The 18,455-nt window shown below is 55.5% G+C and overlaps 1 protein-coding gene across 5 annotated transcripts in view; it reads left to right on the forward strand.

The window, feature by feature from the left end:
- Nucleotides 1-18,455, forward strand: part of CACNA2D2 (calcium voltage-gated channel auxiliary subunit alpha2delta 2) — a 141,411-nt gene that overhangs the window by 87,066 nt on the left and 35,890 nt on the right. The window contains exon 1 of one of the 5 annotated variants that reach the window (XM_070492269.1): nt 9,632-9,676. The exons of the other annotated variants lie outside the window; for them this stretch is intronic. Coding sequence (XP_070348370.1) covers nt 9,647-9,676 — 30 coding nt within the window. The 5' untranslated portion in view covers nt 9,632-9,646. Of the gene's footprint in view, nt 1-9,631; nt 9,677-18,455 lie in introns of those variants that run through there. 5 annotated transcript variants of the gene reach the window in all.

Below are 18,455 nucleotides of genomic sequence, written 5' to 3' on the forward strand. Positions count from 1 at the left end.
ATCCCTCCTCCCCCAGGCAGTGGCCCATTTGCCTATCCCTGACTCTGGAGGGAGATGCCACCATGCCCTCAGGTTCCCATTTTAGAGTTGGAGCCCACTAAATTCTGGAAGTTCTTCCTGTGTTAGACTGTGATTCCTCTTGCTGAAGCCTAAGCCTCTTTCTTTGGCTCCACCTCTAGAGAACTTTGACTTACACTTCCTTGCCTATAACCCCTCCCTGGCCCAGGAGACAGGGACTGAATCACCACCTCCCCATGTTCCTGTTACCTCCCCCATTCCTCTACAGGCTAAGCACCTCCATCCCAGGGCTTTCGGGAAGCACCCCACAAACTCACAGACTCATCCAGATACATCCCTATGTCCCATCCTCAGATGCCCCCACCACAGGTTGTGCCTCTCCCACCCCAAGGGGCCGGGCCCACTCCAAGCCCCCAAAGGCTCAGGGTCTCAAGACTCCAGCCAGGCCCGAGCCCAAGGGAGGAACAGGGACATCACTAGCAGGGCCCACGCCCCACAGAGCCACACCCCTTACCCCTCTGCTTCATCTCCCCCTCCAGCCTGCAGCAGTGGGCAGGGGACATAGCTGGCCCTTGTGGGAGCATCAGGATGCCCCAAAGAAGGCTCTATGATGGGGGCATTGGCCCTGAGGGGCTAGAACAAGGGTTCCCCCGGCACCCGTCTCCTGGGCTGCCCTCAGCACCTCTCCTGACGCTCCCTGCGTGTGTCTTGCTTCCTAGACCCAGAGGCCACCCTGACCGGCCCTGGGAATGCTCAGGGAGACATCTCCACAGAGGCAGGTGGGGTCATGGCAGGATTTGGGGAATTGGCCAGGAGGAGGGGCGGGCAGGCAGGCCAGATAGGGGCACAGCACAAGCAAAGACAGGAAGGGGCTCTGGACAGGGACTGGTGGAGGAAGGGACGGTGCAGGGCCAAGAAGGCAGAAATGGCGGTGGGAGACCTTGAACACCACACACATGGATTTAGACACCAGGTGTTGGAGGCCCTGTCAGCCTCTTGAGTAAGGCAGGGGTATTATTCATTTTACAGACACATGTTGAGCACCTGCTGTGTGCCAGTGCCTATGTCATGGCCTGGCCCCAGCCCCAAGGCAGTGCCCACCTCCCCAACAGGTGCTCTGTGGCTCTAGGGGCAGCAGGATGAGGATGATCCTAGGGCAGGAGCCTGTGCATCCCCCATAGGGCAGGAGGCTGCAGCCCCTTCGGGCTGATGAAGTGCAGGCACCCCTCTCCTAGCGCTGCTGTCTCCTGGTTGGCTCCTCCACAGGGCCCAGTAATTTCCAAAGCTGATAGGGGCAGTGATGAGGGGCTCTTCCTCCCACTGCAGCACATCTCGGTGCTCCCTGAACCCCTTTGTGCCAGGCCCCACCTATCCATTCATTCCCCAAGTACACACTGAGTGTCTGCTGTGTGCCAGGCCCTGTGCTGGTTGCTGGGGACTCTGCAGTGACAGAGGCAGACCTGGTCCAGCGCTTTGGGACCTTGTGTCCAGATGGGAGGCAGAGGGTAGACAAGAAATGTGAAGGTGTGTAATGGGGTATCAGAGAACAATCACAGCAGGGAGTCAAGGAGTGGGTGTCCATGCCCCCCACCCACCTCGACAGTGCCAACCGGGAGCCTGAGCAGGGGTGAAGGCAGTGAGTAGGAGGAGACAGCCCTTCCTCCTGCCTCAAGGTCGAGTCCCATCTCCCCACTGCCCAGCCCTCCCCCAAGCTCTGCAGACACCCACTGTGCCCAGCAGTGCCTGCTGAGTGGTGCCTCTGAGCAGATGGTGAGAGGCGCAGGGTGGGCAGAGTGGGCAGCACTGGATCTTCCTCTCTCAGAGCAAGGCCCATGTCTTTCTCAGGCCGGCAGGAGCAACTGGGCGTTTGGGGCATTTCACTGAGCCTCAGTTTCCCACCACAGAATGGGACCATGATTCCTGGCCTGCCTACCTCACTGGGCAGTTGTGAAAGTGAGGAGTGCTGGCTCCTGGTTCCAGAGCTCTCCAGGAGGCCTTTCTGCTGGGGGACGTAGGGCTGCCTGCCAGCACAGCAGCAGGGCCAGTGGCTGGCTTCCCCTCCTCCTCAGTGGCTCTCAAGCCATCCGTCACTTACGAATTCTCTTCATTTCTAAATAAAATGATTTGTTAATTTGAGTGAGTGATCACCACTCGTCCGAGCCTCTTTGCAGGCCTGGGAACAGCTTGTGGGCTCCCGGAGCCCTGCGCCGCCGGCCTGGCACAGACTTGGAGGGGTTGTTTTCGATTTAAATGTGAATTGAATGAGGAGAAAAATGTTTCTCTTGGCAATTCCATAGGAGCTCGCTCTTCTGACAGATGTTGGAGTTTATTATCCCATCGGGCCAGTGTTTTGTCGAGCAGAATTGCTAATTATTTCAGAGGCCCGGCCACAGCTGAGGAGGGGAGGGAGGTGGCATGCACGGCTTTGGGCGGCATCTGTCAACAGGCAGGCGGGCACTGGGATGCAAGGCCCAGCCCGCCACCTCTCCCCTCACCTCCCAGGATCTGCAGAAGTTTTGGGGCGGGGACTGCCCTGCCTCTTGGTTTCTGATTCTTCTGATTCGTGGAGTACCCTGGAGGAGGCAGCACCCTGGAGGAGGCAGGGGGCCTATTCTTGCCAACACTGCTCTGACCTCATAGTGAGGACTCTTGAAGGTCACTTTGGGGGTCTTGAATTGCTTGTGTGTGTGGTGGGTCCATGGGTGGTAGATGGGGGAGGCTCCAGAGAGGCCGGTGTCCTGTGCGTGGGCAGAAGTTGTTGATTGCTTAGGCAGGGGTTATGCTTACTCGGGCGTGTGCCTGGGTGTCTTCATAACCGTGGGCTCTGTGTGGGCACGTGGGGGTTTGGTGTGACCATGTGTGTGTTTTTGGGTCACGAGCTGCCTGGCGTGACTGCCTATATCTGCGAATGAGATGTCTGTGGCTGGGTTGCTCGAGCCTTCGAGGTATAGCTCTAATTCATTTCTGTCCCCAGTTCCTGCACTGCAAGGTGAGGAAGGCCTTGGAAGACAGATGACCAGAAGGGACTGGACCCCAGGAGAGGTGTGCCAAGCCTGGCCAGAATACCACTTAGCTACTGTGGAGGTGCCCTAGGTTCCAAGGGGCTCCATGGTGAATAGACTATGGGAGTGGGTTTCCTGGTGAAGATGTGGCCCTGGTAGCCAGACCCCTGGCTTCTTGGTCCATCTAGCCTGGGCATCTTAACCTCACTGAGGACAACTTAGAGCAGAGGGGCAGCATCAGTCCCCCTGACATCCAGTAGAGGACCCAAGATTCCTGTAGGACTGGGTCTGAAGGCCTCCTGACTCCACACAGCCTGGGTCTGACTCCAGTTCCTCCTCTGACACTGAGGGGACAATTTCTCCTGCGTTATCCCCTGAGAACCACCCCACTGAGAACCCCCACACACACACCTCTGCCCCTTTCCTCACCCCACCTCTCCTTCCTGAGCCCCTAGACAGGGGCTGGATGCCCTGACTGCCCCTAGTCCTGGCCAGCTCAGGATTCAGCATTTCACTCTCCCCATCTTTGGACTCCCATCCCCTCCCCCTCTCTGCCTCCACCACCGTGCTCCGCCCCTACCAGCCAGGCCAGCCAAAGCTCAGCTCTCCAGGCTGAACACAAAAGCAGCAGCAGCAGCTGGGCAGGATTTTATAACCCTAATTAACACCAGATTCCCTGGGGGCTGGTGGTGCTAGAGTCCTGACGCAGGCTGAGGTCACCAGAGCACAAGGCAGGGAGGGTCTACCCTGGGGCTGGTCAGGGAAGATGGAATCTCAGTCCACAGCAGCTGCGCCCTGGAAGGTGACATGGAGCCCTATGGCCTCAGTCTTTCCCTGTCCCTGGCAGCCATCCTGATGGGGGACACTGGGAGGCTGGGGAGGGGGTGCCCATCCACCCCCAGGCTGAGATCCTGCCAGGCATCTCTGATTGACCATGTGTCCCTGGGAACGAGACCCTTTCTCTCCTCTGGATAAAACTACACTGTGACATCCTTCCATTAAATAGGGCATGTTCAGAAGAGAAAATTGCTACTATTTTCCCCTTTTACTTCACTGTCATCAAAAATTGATCCCATATTGCATCCTTATTTCAAAGAATGAGCTAAAAAAATAAAAAATAAAAATTCCCACTCCTCAGAGCAGCAGCTGCATCAAGCTTCCCATTCCCCCCACCCCCACCACCCCCTCTCAGAAAAGAGAAAAAAAAGAAAATCGTGGCCATGGAGGGAGGGTGCAACTGCTGACCCTTCTGGAACTGTTGAACTGGCCAGGCCGTGGCTTTGGAAGTGAGAGGGGCGGGGCATATAAATGTCTGGGCAGAAGGGGATTTCGATCTGGTGAAATGTGGTAGAAAATGGGGTAATTGGGGGAAGTTAATTTGGATCTAAATGGAGCGATTCATTCTCTCAATAAGAAGCGTCTCATTTTCCAGGGAGATGGCTGTGCCTGCCAGATGCCGGCCTGCCCTCTGGCTGGCGGGGCAGTGGCTCAGCCAGGGCCCGGCCCCGCCGCACCCCAGTCAGTCTAGCCTCACAGAGTAACTGGCCCTGCCCAGTTTGTGGGGAGGGACGTGAAGACAGGGATACAGGACAAGGAAAACTGAAGCTGGGGAGAGCAACTGGCCTGACACCCCACAGAGCACTGGGGCCTTCTTACCCCTGTCCAGTGTTCCTCTCTGTGGGTCTAGCTGCATCCTGGAAGAGGAAAGAACGAGCAGGTGGGGAAGTACAGTTTAATTTGATTTACTCTCCAATTCATTCAGCAAAATATTGAGCAACTTTTCACAAAAGCTCATGTAGTAAAACACAGATTATGAGTAATAAGGATGAGAAAAAAGAGCCAAGGTAAGCAATCTCAGGATCAGGCACTTGGTCTAGTTGAGCCCCTAGGTTGACCCTGAGCCTCCTGGTAGCCAAAGGAAAAAGGGAGACCCAGTGCTGTGTGTTCTAACCACAGTAGATGACATTTAGATCAACTCCACGTGGAAGCCAAGTCCAGCTTCCCATAGAATGGTGTTTGGGGGGACTTTCACAATGGTGCCCCTCAGCCCCTCTCGCCTTTAGGAGCTAGGAGCAGGGTTTGGGAGGTGGCACTTGGGCTCCAATCCTGAGCATGTCCCTCCTCCCCAGGCCTCAGATCTCCATTTGTTCTTTTCCGGGGGCTACAGGCAGGAACTTCCGGCAGTGCTAGGATCACTGGTCACACAGGTGTGGTCAACACGGGCTACAGTGCTGCAGGCCTGGGCTCAGCAGCTGAACAGACTTAGGTTTGGTCCTGGTTCCTCCTTCTGCCAGTTTCCTGGCCTTGGAGTATTCAATCAACTACATTGTTCTGAGCCTCCTTCTTCTGAAAAGCGAGCCAGTAGCACCAGCTTACCCACCATGGTTGTGTTGGTCACAAGTGGACTGTAGGCCCCCATAAGTGGTAACTGTAATCATGAAGGCACCTGGCAGGCAGTTGGTTTAGAGCTGGTGCCCAAGATTTCCTTGGTCCAGATGTGTGTCTAGCCCGCTGTTGGCTGTACTGTGACGGCGGGTAGGGGGTTGGGGTAAGCATGGAGATGAGTGGAAGCCCCCTCCTCCACTGTGAGCTCCGTGAGAATAGGGTTGGATCCGATTCATCCTGTGTCTCTGGCACCCAGCAGAGGCCACAAACATGCTTGTTGAAAGAAGAAAGAAGAGGAACCCTAGGGGCCACCTTTTTATTTATTCCCTATTGAGGTGCTCGTTGGATAAGATCACATAACACAAAGTGAGCACAGACCAGGTGAGGGCTGGGAAGAAGATAGACCAGTGGACAGACTCAGGGTGTATTTGAGGAGGGGCCCATGGCATGAACAAGGCAGGTGGAAGCCAGAGGGGTCCGCTTGGCCAGGCGTGTGTGGGGCCTGTGGATCCGGGAGCCATGGGCCCAGTGAGCCACCACACACCCAGCCACAGCAGGAAGCAGCCCTGCTCCATCTGTGCTTTAGGAGGTGAGTTCAGGACGTGAAGGTGAGGACCCACCCACCATATGTGAATGCACCTGAGCACATTAGCATAGTATGCATGCATATACACATGTGTGTTCCATGCTCACATGTGCACGTGTCTTCACATACACATGATTTCTTATTTCTGCCCTTGTGTACACATTCAAGTGCAAATGTACACACATCCTCCTTCTCTAACTCCAAGCCCTCCATCCCCAGAATTGCAAAGCTGTTGACCACAGAGTCAGATGGAAGAGGCCTCCTCACTCACCCCCTGCTAAAGCTGAATCCCCTACCTACCGAACTCCTGCTTGGCAGACCCCCCTCAGTGGAGGCCCAAGAGGCCCCAGTCACAGGGGTCCTGCTTACCCCCCTTTCCTGTTGGGGAGTGCTATGGGGGAGCTCTGGGGGCAGGGGAACAACGTATGCTGGGGAGGGAAAGCCACCATGGCCACAGCCCAACTCTGGGGACGTGAGCATAGGCCGGGAATCAGGTGGCCCAGAGGCCTTGAATACTTTGGTGGGCTGAGGCCAAACTGGCACTAGGGCACAAAGACCCTCACTGCCCCAGAAAGCACCCAGCTCTGTGGGCTCAGGGAAGGGAGCAGACCCAAGTTCTATGCTTAGCGTCACTGCTTACCCTCACCCTAGGGGAGCCCCACCTCTTGCTCTTGTTTTGCTACCTATGAAGTGGGATGAGGATGGCTCACAGGGGTTCTGTCTTGATGGATGTGGAAGGGTGGTCCTCAGGCCTATCCAGCTGGCCCAGGACTCTGGGTCTGCTCCTCTAGGGCATGGGCTGGGCCCTGACCTTCTGCCCTTCCGGGCCCTTATCTCAGACAAGTCTCAGATCTAGGCAGAGCCAAGCACAGCTGTCTGCTTAGGGTCACTAGGCTCAACACTGATGAACACAAACCCATAGCCCCATCCTTGATGCCGTGAGGGTCCCAGGCTGAGCCTGGCAGCAGTACGAGAGGCTCACCACGGGTGGAAGAGGGCTCCTGGGAGCCAGAGCCACTGGGTGACCTTGGGCAGAGCACACAACTCCCCACCTTCTTTGGCGACCCCTCCTGCCTCCTCCAGCTTAAGCCTGTGCCTTGGGAAAGGGGCAAGAACTCCAAGGCCACCCAGGATAATAAGTACAAGGCCATGCAGTAAAGCTGAGGCTGAGCTCAGGCCCACTCAGGTCTCTTCCTACCCCTTGGATCCCTTCCCAGCCCCATGGTGTCCCCCATCCCATGCTCTCTGATCCACAGCCAACTAGAGGCCCACTCCCTCCTCACAGGGGCCTCAGGGTCTTAGAGAGGGCTCAGGGTGCCTCATGGGTGGATCAATGAGTAACAGAGGGGGATTAGTTACACGGCCCCAGAGACAACCCTGCAACCTGCCCTCAGAGAGCCGTGACTGCAGACAAACTGAATAACCACCTTTGAGCCTCAGTTTCTTCATCTGCAAAATAGGATAGGAATGGGACCTGCTTTGTAGGGGCTGCTCTAGGGATTAATGAACAGTGCTGGGGCACAATGAACACTCAGTGATGCGGCCTGTGACAACAGGTTTGTGTGAAGCATAGACAGTGCTAGTGTCAGGTCCTATTAGTGTGCTTCCAGTTCCTGTATATTTCAGGGACACTTTTTACTCAAAGCCCTGCCTGATCACCTTGCCAGGGTATCTCTTCCCTGGAAAACCTCTGGCCCTTCACTGCAGTTTTCTCTGGCCCCTCCTCCAGGAGCTACCCCCTCTTTACACAGCCCCGGAGCCCACACTCCCCCACTCCCTGGTGACATCTGACTCTCATACAGACCCTTCCTACTAAGCCCAAATGCCGCTGGGCTCCACATCGCCAGCATTTCAGTGTCCTCCTGTTTCATCAGTGATGTAGCCAGTCTGCCTGGGTGGGTGGTGCCATTCTCCCATTTCACAAGGAGGAAAACTGAGGCCAAGAGAGCTGAAATCACCCAGACAGGATGAGTCCATTGTGGGTCTATCACTGGAAGGGTCTCTCCCACACAGAGTCCAACCCAAAGGGCTGAGGAAATCAGGGACTGAGGAGGCCTTAGCCAGTTGGGATTTGGGAGTCCCTTTCCTGGTAGATGGCATGGTAGAGAACAGACTTCCAGACCCTTGTCCTAGGGGAGAAGGGCTGCAGCCTAAATGGAGGTGGGGGTGGCAGAGATGCCCCAAATAGGCAGGCACATGCTGCATGGCTGCAGCCCCACCCTCCCCAGCTGGCACCATGGCTCTGTGGCCGTTGCTAGGCATCAGATGGGCCCAGGTGGGCCCTACCTGTCGTGGAGCAGCCACACAGCGTGGGGTGGGCACAGGGCCCGGGCAGGAGCAAGGCCGCCTCCGCCTGCCCGCCCTCCTCTCACTTGGCAGCAGCAAGCAGAAGCCATTAGCGCCTGGCAGCCCGTGTCCCACGGCTCTGACAAACGCCTTAAATGTTGTCGCCAAGGCTCCAGCTGTCCCACCGGCCGCCTTTACTCCTCCTAATAACCAAGTGTCGACGCTGATTGCAGCAGCGGGATGCAGCCTGTATTCAGAGGAGCTTTTACCCTGGGCATTTCTACCAGGCAGCCAGGCTGTGCCCACCCCACCCTTCACCTCCAGCCCTTTGTCTGCCTGTCACCTCTTCCCAGGCCCCTAGCATTGCCCCTGGGCCAGCCAGTTCCAAGATTTGTGTCCCAGGTGGTGCCCATGCTGCTGCCGCTGAAGCTGGTGGGCAGCAATGGAGTGGAATCTCAGGCATCTGCACGCAGCAGAGTGTCAGCCCGAGTGCAAAGATCAGGCTCCTAGTCCCACTCTTCCAGGTGGCTTCTGTTGGGGAGCCCCTACTCCTTCTTGGTTCAGCTTCATCTCTCAGCCTCGATGTCCTTGTCAGTGGAGTGGAAATAACTATTGGGCGATTGGGCTTCATGGGACTTAGAGGGAACATCTGTGTGAAGCATGGTGTGAATCATGATGTCCTGTGGAAGAGGCTTGGCCACACTGTGAGCACAGACACCCTTCATGGAGGGAGGCCCAGGAGGGGTGAAGGCCTGCATCAGCTGCCCTGGCCATGAGTGCCTCCCTCTCTCCCCACAGAAAAGCCCGCTTGCCCCCACCTCCACAACTTTGCCTGGCTGAGACTCCCACTTGGAATCCCCTCCCTTTTCCCCTCCATCTGGCCTTGTCCTTCAAGTTTGGCCTGCTGTTCCCTCTTCCCAGAAGCCCCTCCAGCTTGATCGAATGGCGCTCCTCTCTCATAGGTTTTATATGACCTTCAAGTGGGTCCTAGATGCTCAACATTCTCCTCTCATTGTCTGCCTTCATCCTCACACAGCTTTTGTGAGGTTGGGACTATTAGAAACCTCATTTTAGAGATAAAGTAATCAAGATTCAGAGAGGGGCGAGCATCTGTCATCCATGTCACACATACAGCTCCTGGCTCTGCCCCATGGGGCACTGTGGCTGCTGATCAGGGGAGTAAACCAAGCCCCACTCTTCTGGGGGCTCTGCCAGAGTGGGCAAGGACCCCCACCCTACCCCCCGGCCTTGAGGGCTTCCTTCCTGAGACAGCCAGTTACCAGCACAAGTGTCCAGGCCAGATTTGGGTGGTTGGTTTATGAGATCTCTGATCACGGGATCATTTGTTCACAGGTTCCACAGCCTCCCGATGATGCTGGAGGGGGATGGGCAGAGAAAGGTAAAGAGTGAATGGTCTCTGCCTGTTCATCAGGCTTTCCTCAGGAATGTGGAGGTGATGGGGAAGGTGATGGTGAGGGCAGTGATGGTGGTGATGATCATGACAGATGTGAGGTGCTAGCAGAGGTGCCATAGTGGGCTAATGGTTGTAGTGGTGACGGTGGTGATCGTGATGGTGGAAATGACATTGATATTGAAGCTGATGGTGGATAGTGATGGTAGAGGTGATGGTAATGGTGTTAGTGACTGTGATGATGGGGATGAAGATAGCGATGGTAGAGCTGATGGTGATGGTGGTGATGGTGATGGAGGTAACTCTGGTGATTGGTGGTAGGAGTACCACTGGGGATAACAGTGGCAGTTGTGATGGGGATAACTTTGGCAATGATGCTGGGAGTAATGTTGACAGTGGTGACAGGGAATGTTAGTGGTGGCCATAGGAATGTTGATGATGGTTATGCAGGATCAGTGGTAATGATGGAGGGAACAGTGATGGTGGTGATGGGATTAACATTCTGGTGGTGGCAGGGGTAGTGGTGGTGGTGGCAATGGGGGTGATAGGGCTGGCAGGACTCCCTGTGGACTATAGCTCATGGGACAGTCCACTAGGCAGCCCTGTCCCACATGAGGGCTATGTCCTAGCTGGAGCCAGGACACAGTGGGGCTTGCTTGATTCTCTTTTTTCTTTTAACCTCCAATGAGCACAGCCTTCTGGGTAATGAGATGCAAATTGACAGAAAAGACAATGAGCCAGCCTGCGGCCAGTGGGGCAGCTTTTAAAGTCAGGCTGATTGCCTCCGTGCCAATTTGCATGGCATTAGTTGTGTACATCTCCTCCAACAGGCTCCTGCATTTCATCAGAGGTCACCTGGATGGTTGCATCTGACAAAGGATGGTGACCTGTGACCCAGACCAGGGTAGAGGCAGGGCTACTCTGACCCTGACCTGACCAGGGATCCAGGATGTGGCCCCAAAGAGTGTGGAGCTGTGGGGAAAGCCACTGGACGGGAGGGTTCCATGGTCACCCAGGGCCAGGGACAGGTCAGGGGTCAGGATTTATGCATGGCAAGCCTAGGAGGTCTGGTTTGGCCAGCACCATGGTTCCATCTGAGCATGTGATGCAAGATGACAAACAAGCCTCAGGCAGACGGGAGGCCTCGCCCTAGCCTGGGATACCTCAGTGCAGGTCCAGGCTCTGCCTCTAAGTGGCATCATCACCTACGTGGTCCCTCCAGGCCTTGTGCAGTGGCCCCCAGCCTCATTATCTCCACATTGAAGATAATGATCATCAAGCCTGGCCCTACCTATGTTGTGCTCAATGAGAGTGGCCTGGGCCAATTCTCCATGTCAAGGTCACATATTGCAGCCCTCTGAGCAGACCCATCCTGTCACTGTCCCCATCACTCAAGGTTATGCCAGAGATCATTCCTGGAGTGGGACCCAGAGGGGTAGGGTGGGACCCAAGTGTTTGCCCAAACCCTGTAGGCCACCTGCCCATCCCTTCCACTTCTATCCATGGTGCTGAAACTCTGGGCCCAACCTGCCCTGGGGTCCCTGTTGCCAAGTGGTTCAGGGGCTCCTTCCCTGCTGTCCTTGCTCTCTGACCCCTGCAACCCCTCTGACCCAGTGCAACCCAAGACTCCACCCCACACCCTCCCCCAGGACAGACAACAGTGGGGCTAGGGGCTCTTCCCCTCTGCCTGCCACCCCTAGCCCTGCCAGTGCCCCCTCAGGCACATTCTGGTGCCCCTCTGGCCCTGCCTCCCTCCTACTGTCCCACTCCCTCTCCCCCCCGAAGTTGGGCCTAATCAGAGCTAATCAGAAAATTATGAGCTGCCTGATTACTGATTAGATTCCTAATGTTAATAGAGTCGAGAAGGGCCCGCTCAGACTGTTTTTTAAGAAAAAGTATAAAAATAACATCATGGGAAGGGAGCACGGCGGCTGGGCAGGGGCTTGGGCTCTGCTGTCCTTGCAGGCAGGGGCTCAGGTTTTGCTGTTTTAGTTGGTAGGGGTCTCTCAGGCTCAGCTTTCAGGTGGAAATATATTTCATAGCAGAGGGGCCTTCTAGCACCTCTAAATTCTGCCAGTGAAGTTGCTACCTCAGGCAGCTCTTACTGCAAAGGCCTCTATCAAGTTCTGTACTCAGGACAGTGGGATTAAATTGCAGTGGGAAGATAAGTGGCATATAAAGAAGAACTTACACCACGTGCAAGCAGAGCCATGTCTGTACTGCTCCCTGACCTACTCAGGCCTACCACAGACCAGGCACACAGTAGGTGCTTAATAAGCATTTATTGACAGGAAAGAGGGAAGGTCATATCAACCCCTTCCCACTGGAACCACCACCCTCCCATGTTCTGTCCTTCAGCTGTGGTGGGATATAGTGACATCTGAGAAGGCTTCTTGGAGGAGGGTGTTTGAGCATGTCAGGAGAATGCACTGGTTTGGGGCCAGGGTAGGTGGTGCCACACTCCACAGGGATCCAACTCCTGGCTGACCTGGCCAGATGAGAGACCCATGTCCACCTCCTCAGCCTCTCCTTCCAGCAGGGCTCCAGTGGCTTTTTCTTCACTGACTTGGCACCAGCTGGGTGGGACTGGTAGAGGACATTGTTACGAGGTCCAGAGTGGGGTTGGGGTCCCAGTGAGAAGATGTCAGTGGTTCAGACCCCTGAGGCAACCTCTTAGACCCATCTGTGTGGGGTGCCCTGTGAGGCCCATTCTCAGACTCAGCCTTACCCTACCCACACCTTTACCTCTGTGCCATCTTGGATCCCTCTAAGCAGGCAGATCCCTAAGGACACTTCCTAATACCCCCACTCCCACCTCATGACCATGGTGGACGCCTGTGCCAGCACTGGGGCTGCCCAGATCCATAAATCAAGTCTCTGCTCTTAAGAGACCACATCTTGGAGAGAGTCAGACACAACAGTGATGGACACACCACAGGGGATTCTGGAAACGCAGCCTGGTAGGGGCACCAGGCTTCCTGAAGGAGGTTGGCTGGGCACTGACTCCTGAAGGATGAGGAGGAGCAGGGGGATGGGGGGAGAAGCAAGGAAGGTCAGTCCAGGCCTAGGGCACAGCACAAGCAAGTGTAGGGAACCTAAGCATGGCAGGAGGGAAGAGTTCAAGGTCAGCATGGGGGGAGAGTAACAAGATTAGCAGGGCCAGGCCACACAGGGCCCTTAAAGGATGGCAACAGGAAAAGGAGGAGTGGTCGGGGCATCTAGGAAGCACTGGACAAGGGGCACAGAGGCCTGTGTGGGAGGCCTGAAAGTGTGGGGGCCTGAGGCAGATGAACTCATGCTAAATGGCTTGGGTGGGAATCTGAAGTTGGGTTAGGAGGTTGCTCTGGAGGGGTCTGGTCTGGAGAGAAGGGGATCATGAGAGTAGGGGACTTTGGAGGGGAGCAGCTTCCCAAGGATGACCTTGGGGAAGTGATGGTCCAGTTTGGGTGGGGTTGGTTGAATAGGAGGACACCCAAATGGACCCTTGGTCCCTGCCTGGGGCAGGGCTGGACTTGAGGCCAGGCCAGAGTACTGGGGGCAGTGGACAAAGGTGATACTGAGAAGGACAACTCATTGGCATGAGCTTCATGACCTGCAGGTCCACATCAAGCCAAGGTCAGAAATCCTAAGAGAGGAGCCGAGTTTGGGGGCAGCAGTCAAGAGCTCCCTGAGGTGAGGCTGAGGGAAGGGGCGACCCAGGCCCTGGGGCTGTTTCTCCAGTTTCCAGAGTGAGACTGCATCCTGCTCCTTGTCCATACCTTGTTCTCTGTCCACATCCCCACAGCCGAGGGAGAGCCAAGGTGGGGTTCTTGTCCCCATTATACAGGTGAGAAACCAAGGACCAGAGAGATGAAAGCAATGCTTCCCAAATTACATGCTGGTCCAGTCACCAAGTCGTAGAGCTGAGGCCTCCCAGCCCCAAAGGCAAGGATATTGTCACAAACAAGCAACCACGACCACATGTGTGTGTCTCTAGAACATGGCCTGATCAGGGGAGAGGAGGCAGTGCGTGTTCCATGGTACACTTGAGTGTATAACACGCAATCCTGTTCCCCTAGCTAGAGAGTGGCTGACAGCCCTGGACCTGATACCCTCACCTGATGCTATCTGTGTATTTTTTAAAAGGATGAAAGAAACTTTGATGAATTATACTGGGTCATCATTCAGAGGGAGGAAAACTGACAAAACTGGCAAATTTACAAGAAATTCCACCTGGCTCACCAGGGACTGATTCACCTGCAGAGATGTGCAGGTTTCATGCTGGGGACTGGGGGCAGTGCCAGCTAGGTCAGTGCATTTTCACCCATGTGAGCCCCCTCAGGGATTGTGCTGGGCAGGGCAGTACCTTGGAAGGAGCCCCAGCAGCCTCAGAGTCCACATGGCCCAGCCTTCGGCCACACTCTTAGTGGCTGGAGATGACTCCATGTGGTTGGGCTCTGAGGACACAGCCCAAATGCAGACCTGATGTTGTATGTTGGATTTATTGGCTTATTTCTCATCGGAGAACATCTCACAAGTCTGAAATTCAAGCCTCTGGGACACCAGGTTCCCCATCCCCATCTCCATCTTCATCACAACCACCCCTCACTTCTTCATATTTTTCCTGGGAAATTAAAACACAGGCTGCCCCTTGCAGGGAGGACCCAGGGGGTGCAGGAATGAATCCATAACCAAGCCCGAGATGCCCACAGGGAGTGAGCAAGCCCAGGCCCAGAGGTGGAGAGGCGGGTGCCCCCTCCAGAAAGGAACCACAACTCAAATGAGTTTTTCCATGTTACATGTATTCTGACCTTTTTTTTTTAAGTAAAAAATCCATTTTACTAATTTTTTTTATCAGCTCATTGAGGGCATGTGCAGCTGGTGAGGGAAAAGGTCAGGGAGCCTGTCGCTGCCAACAACAGTGCGAGCCTCACGTGGTGGCTTTCCCCGCTGAGGTGCCCTTTGCGGCCAGGAGTGGTTGTTATTTTCCCTGTGGTTTTGGCTTCTGAAATTTTGGTCTGGGGTTTGGGCGTTTGTTTTTCATTATTCTGGTGGTTGTTTTGTGTTTAAGCTGGAAGCATGGTTAATACAGAAAGGGTGGGTCAGATGTGTCATAGGACAGGATCCAAGTATATCCAGTATGGATGCAGTAAGGGGTGAAAGGAGGGGCCTGGGAGAGAAGGGGTGGAAAGGGTGGGAGGGCCAGGCCTAGCTGGTCCTGCCCAAGAGGTGCTGGTGTCAGCAGTGCACCTGACCAGAAGGCCTCTCCATCACTTGCCATGCTTAAGTCATGAGTCCTGGTTAGCCCACTCTGCCCATGCTGGTGAACTTTTCTTCATCCCTCAGAACCCAGCTAAAGGGGATCGGGACAGGACCTGCCCTCAGGAGGTCATGGTGAGCAAGGTTGTGCCCATAACTCTCTGAGTGCATCATGTGCCATGGATGGCAGCAATCAAAGAGTCGTGGAAGCAGCCGTCACTCATGAGCAGGCACTGTCCGTCCATGGGTGCATCTCCCCCGGGCCACAAGTTGTACAAAAACGGGTCCAAGTTGGGATTCTCCTGGTCCCTGACTGTGACTGTACCTGCTTGAAGCAGACAGTGGACAGACAAATGCCCACTCAGGCCAAGGTGGCAGGAAGGAGAGACCTACAGAGCCAGGCCCACCCACCCTGCCTGCATTCTATCCCTATTGTCAGCCCTGGGGCTCTAGCTCACTCCTTGCTAAGATGCATCTTGCTTCATTATTATGCAGATATTTTAATTATGCAGATATGTTTTTAGACAGTTTTAAATATGTATATTATTTACTCATTAGACCATAACAGCTCTGGAAATTGGAAATCTGTATTTAGTATCTATCAGTGCACAATACAGAGCTATTCCAGGGCCGGAAGGTGGGGAGGGACACAGGGTGGTGATGGCAGCAGGGCTGGGCTGGGCAGGGGTGCTGGTCACCCTGGGGCTTACCCCCTCCCAGGTCTGAGCCCAGTGACACCAAGGTTGTGGGGGGGAGGGACTCAGAGCAGCACCTGGGAGGCCAATTACTGATCCCCTCTCTTGGGGTAAAGGCAAAGGAACCATTCTGGGGAACAGGTGGAGGGCACCTGAGCCCAACTAGCTGGGCCCCACCTGGCTAAACCTGGTCCTTCCCTGGGACGTTCACTGTCCAACACCACTGGTAAACCTAGGTTTGATGCCCCTTCCACCACTTCCTCACTGGGGCCTGGGACGGTGGCACTAAGGCTCTGAGCCTCAGTCCCCTCACCTGTAAAAGGAGGGGGAACAGAAGAATCCACCTCTCAGGTGTCTTGCTGGGGGTTGGGTGGGGAGGGCAAGAAAGAGACACAGTCTCCCACCAGTCGTTGAAGCCCTGGCCCAGGGGTGGTGCCAGGGGTGGTGTCTCGTGTCATCTTGTCATCACTGCCTTCCTTGCAACCCTCCAGCAGTGTTCTCAGGGCATCTCCTCGTGCTGGGACTTTGCTGCCCCCAGCCTCCAGCTCAGAGCCCCCCATCACAGCTTCTACTGGGCTCAGCCCCAGTGGCCCAGATCTCAATATCCTGTGCCCCATGGGCTCAGGGCCTCTTATCCTAAGCCTCTCATATCCTCTTGGAAGAGGGAGTAGCTGTAACTAATTAAGACCAAAAAACTCATACAATCTTTCCCTCTGGGCTGTACAAAACAAATCCTATTTGATGGGCAGCTGCTCCCCAGGCCTTTTTGGACTAGACCAGCACTGGGGGGAGGGGCTCCCAGGTGAAAGGGTGCGGGGAGGAGCCAAGGAGAAGTGGGGGCACCCAGCCTGTGGGGAGGAGCCTGAGGGCTCCAGCCCCACCTCACCCTCCCAGCATGCAGTAGGGCCTTACCCTCCAGGTGCTGGCCTCTGAGGGGCAACCATCATGGCCCCAGGTCCCTTATCTCAGGGCATCGTCCGTCTCCACTCCACGGCAATTGAAAGACATTTAACTTAGTGAAATTTGAAGGTGTCTGTGGAGGGGCCTGCTCCCCAAGGGAGCTGTGTGCCCAGCCCAGCACATCACCTTCCTTCTCTTTCTTGCCTTTTCCTGTAAGAACAGTTTCCAGGGCTGAGGGAAATTGATTGTTAAGTGAAATTCTCTGATAATTGCCTTTGAAATGCCCGCTGTTATTGTGATGGACTTGGCCATGAGCAGCCCTGCTCAGCAATCCCACCAGGGTTCCCCCCAACACCTTGGCCTTGATGGGGACATCGCGTGCCAGGCAAGCCACCCTCAGCAACTTCATAGCAGTGTCACCCTCATAGGCAGCTCTAACCCTCCAGGATGTGATGAAGAAAAGAGGCTCAGAGACATTAAACCACACACATGGGGTCACACAGCTGGCTGACAGGGTCAGACTCAAGCCCAGGCCTCTGCCCAGGTTCAGAGACACTCTGACCTTGATTTAGCAGACATTCATTCTGCACCTACTGTGTGCCAGGAGCTGGGTTACTGTAAACTCCACAGCACCAGATATGGCCCCCACCAAGCTCAGAGCTCAAGGGAGAAAGCAGACAAGGCAGAGGGTTCTCTGAGTGCTGTGAAGGGGGCAGATGGGGCTTGTCAGGGCTCAGGGAGTGGTTGGGAAGAGAATGAGAACTAAACTAACCCCTCAGGGGTGAGGGAGTGAACCAGGCTAGAGGAGTCTGGGCAAGAGTGCACAAGAAGGGAGCAGGACGTGCAGGGAGCTGCAGAGCCAGAGACTCTCCAGGTGCCACTCAGGTGGCTCAGAGCCCAGAGCCCGAGCAGGGAGCTGGTCCTAGGGGAACAGGCACGCAGGTCTGGGGAGGGAGCATATCTCCCCCAGACAGGCAGGAGCCTGGAGATGGGACGGAACTGCGGCCCCACCTCTGTGCCTGCTCTGCTGGGACACTTGGTAGGTTATCCCTTCACTTCTGGGCCTCAGTTTCCTTCCCCATCCTGCTAGCCTCCATCCCATCAGGAGGGCCCAGGAGATGGGGGAGGGAAGCACTAGGAGGGGAACCTTGGGGCAGGGTTGTGGCAGAGCTGTGAGCACATCTCCATCAGACCCCAAGCAGGCCTGACTGCTGTGGGCTCTGTGGAGGCAGGAGCCCCAGGCTCTGAGTGCTGACAGGGGACGGAGCCCGTGGACTGGACAAGGGCGAAAGGAGGCTTCCAGAGTAGGTAACACAGTCTGATAGGGCTGACTGAAATGAAGGGAGCCACGTTCCAGGCAGAAAGAGTGGATAACAGAGGAAGGCCCAGAAGTGGGCAAGAGCCTTGCGTGCTTGGAACCAGTGAGAGAAACCCCAGGGGACTGGTCCCTATGGGCAACTTCTGGGGGTTGGAGCAAGAGGGCTGCCAAGAACCTACCCACCCTCTGAGTGAGTACAGTTACTATCTCCAGTTTACAGGCTGGAAATTGAGGGCCCGGGGGCAAGTGACTTGGTCGAGGAAGTCAGGATTTGAACCCAAGGCTCCAGGGTCCAGGTCTGACCCACCTCATCAGGTCCCGGCCCTCCCACCTCTCATCCTCAGGCCTGACAGACCGCATGCAGCCACAGCCTGCCCTCTCCACCCCCGGTTCAGCTGCCTCGGCCCTTCCTCCCACACCTCCAAGCCTGTGTTTTTAGCAGTTTCCACACGTCCAGCGCCCGGGGATGGACTGATTGATCTGTAACACCGAAAAAATAATAATGGCTTGATCGTTACTGAGGATTAAAAGTAATCCTTTCGCTGTGGCTATTGCAACTCTGTTATTCACGAGTCAGCGGCTGACCTGGGTCCTGGAGCCTAAGGGACTCCCTGAG

Source organism: Equus asinus, chromosome 21, assembly GCF_041296235.1.
Source record: "Equus asinus isolate D_3611 breed Donkey chromosome 21, EquAss-T2T_v2, whole genome shotgun sequence".
NCBI classification, from domain to species: Eukaryota; Metazoa; Chordata; class Mammalia; order Perissodactyla; family Equidae; genus Equus; species Equus asinus.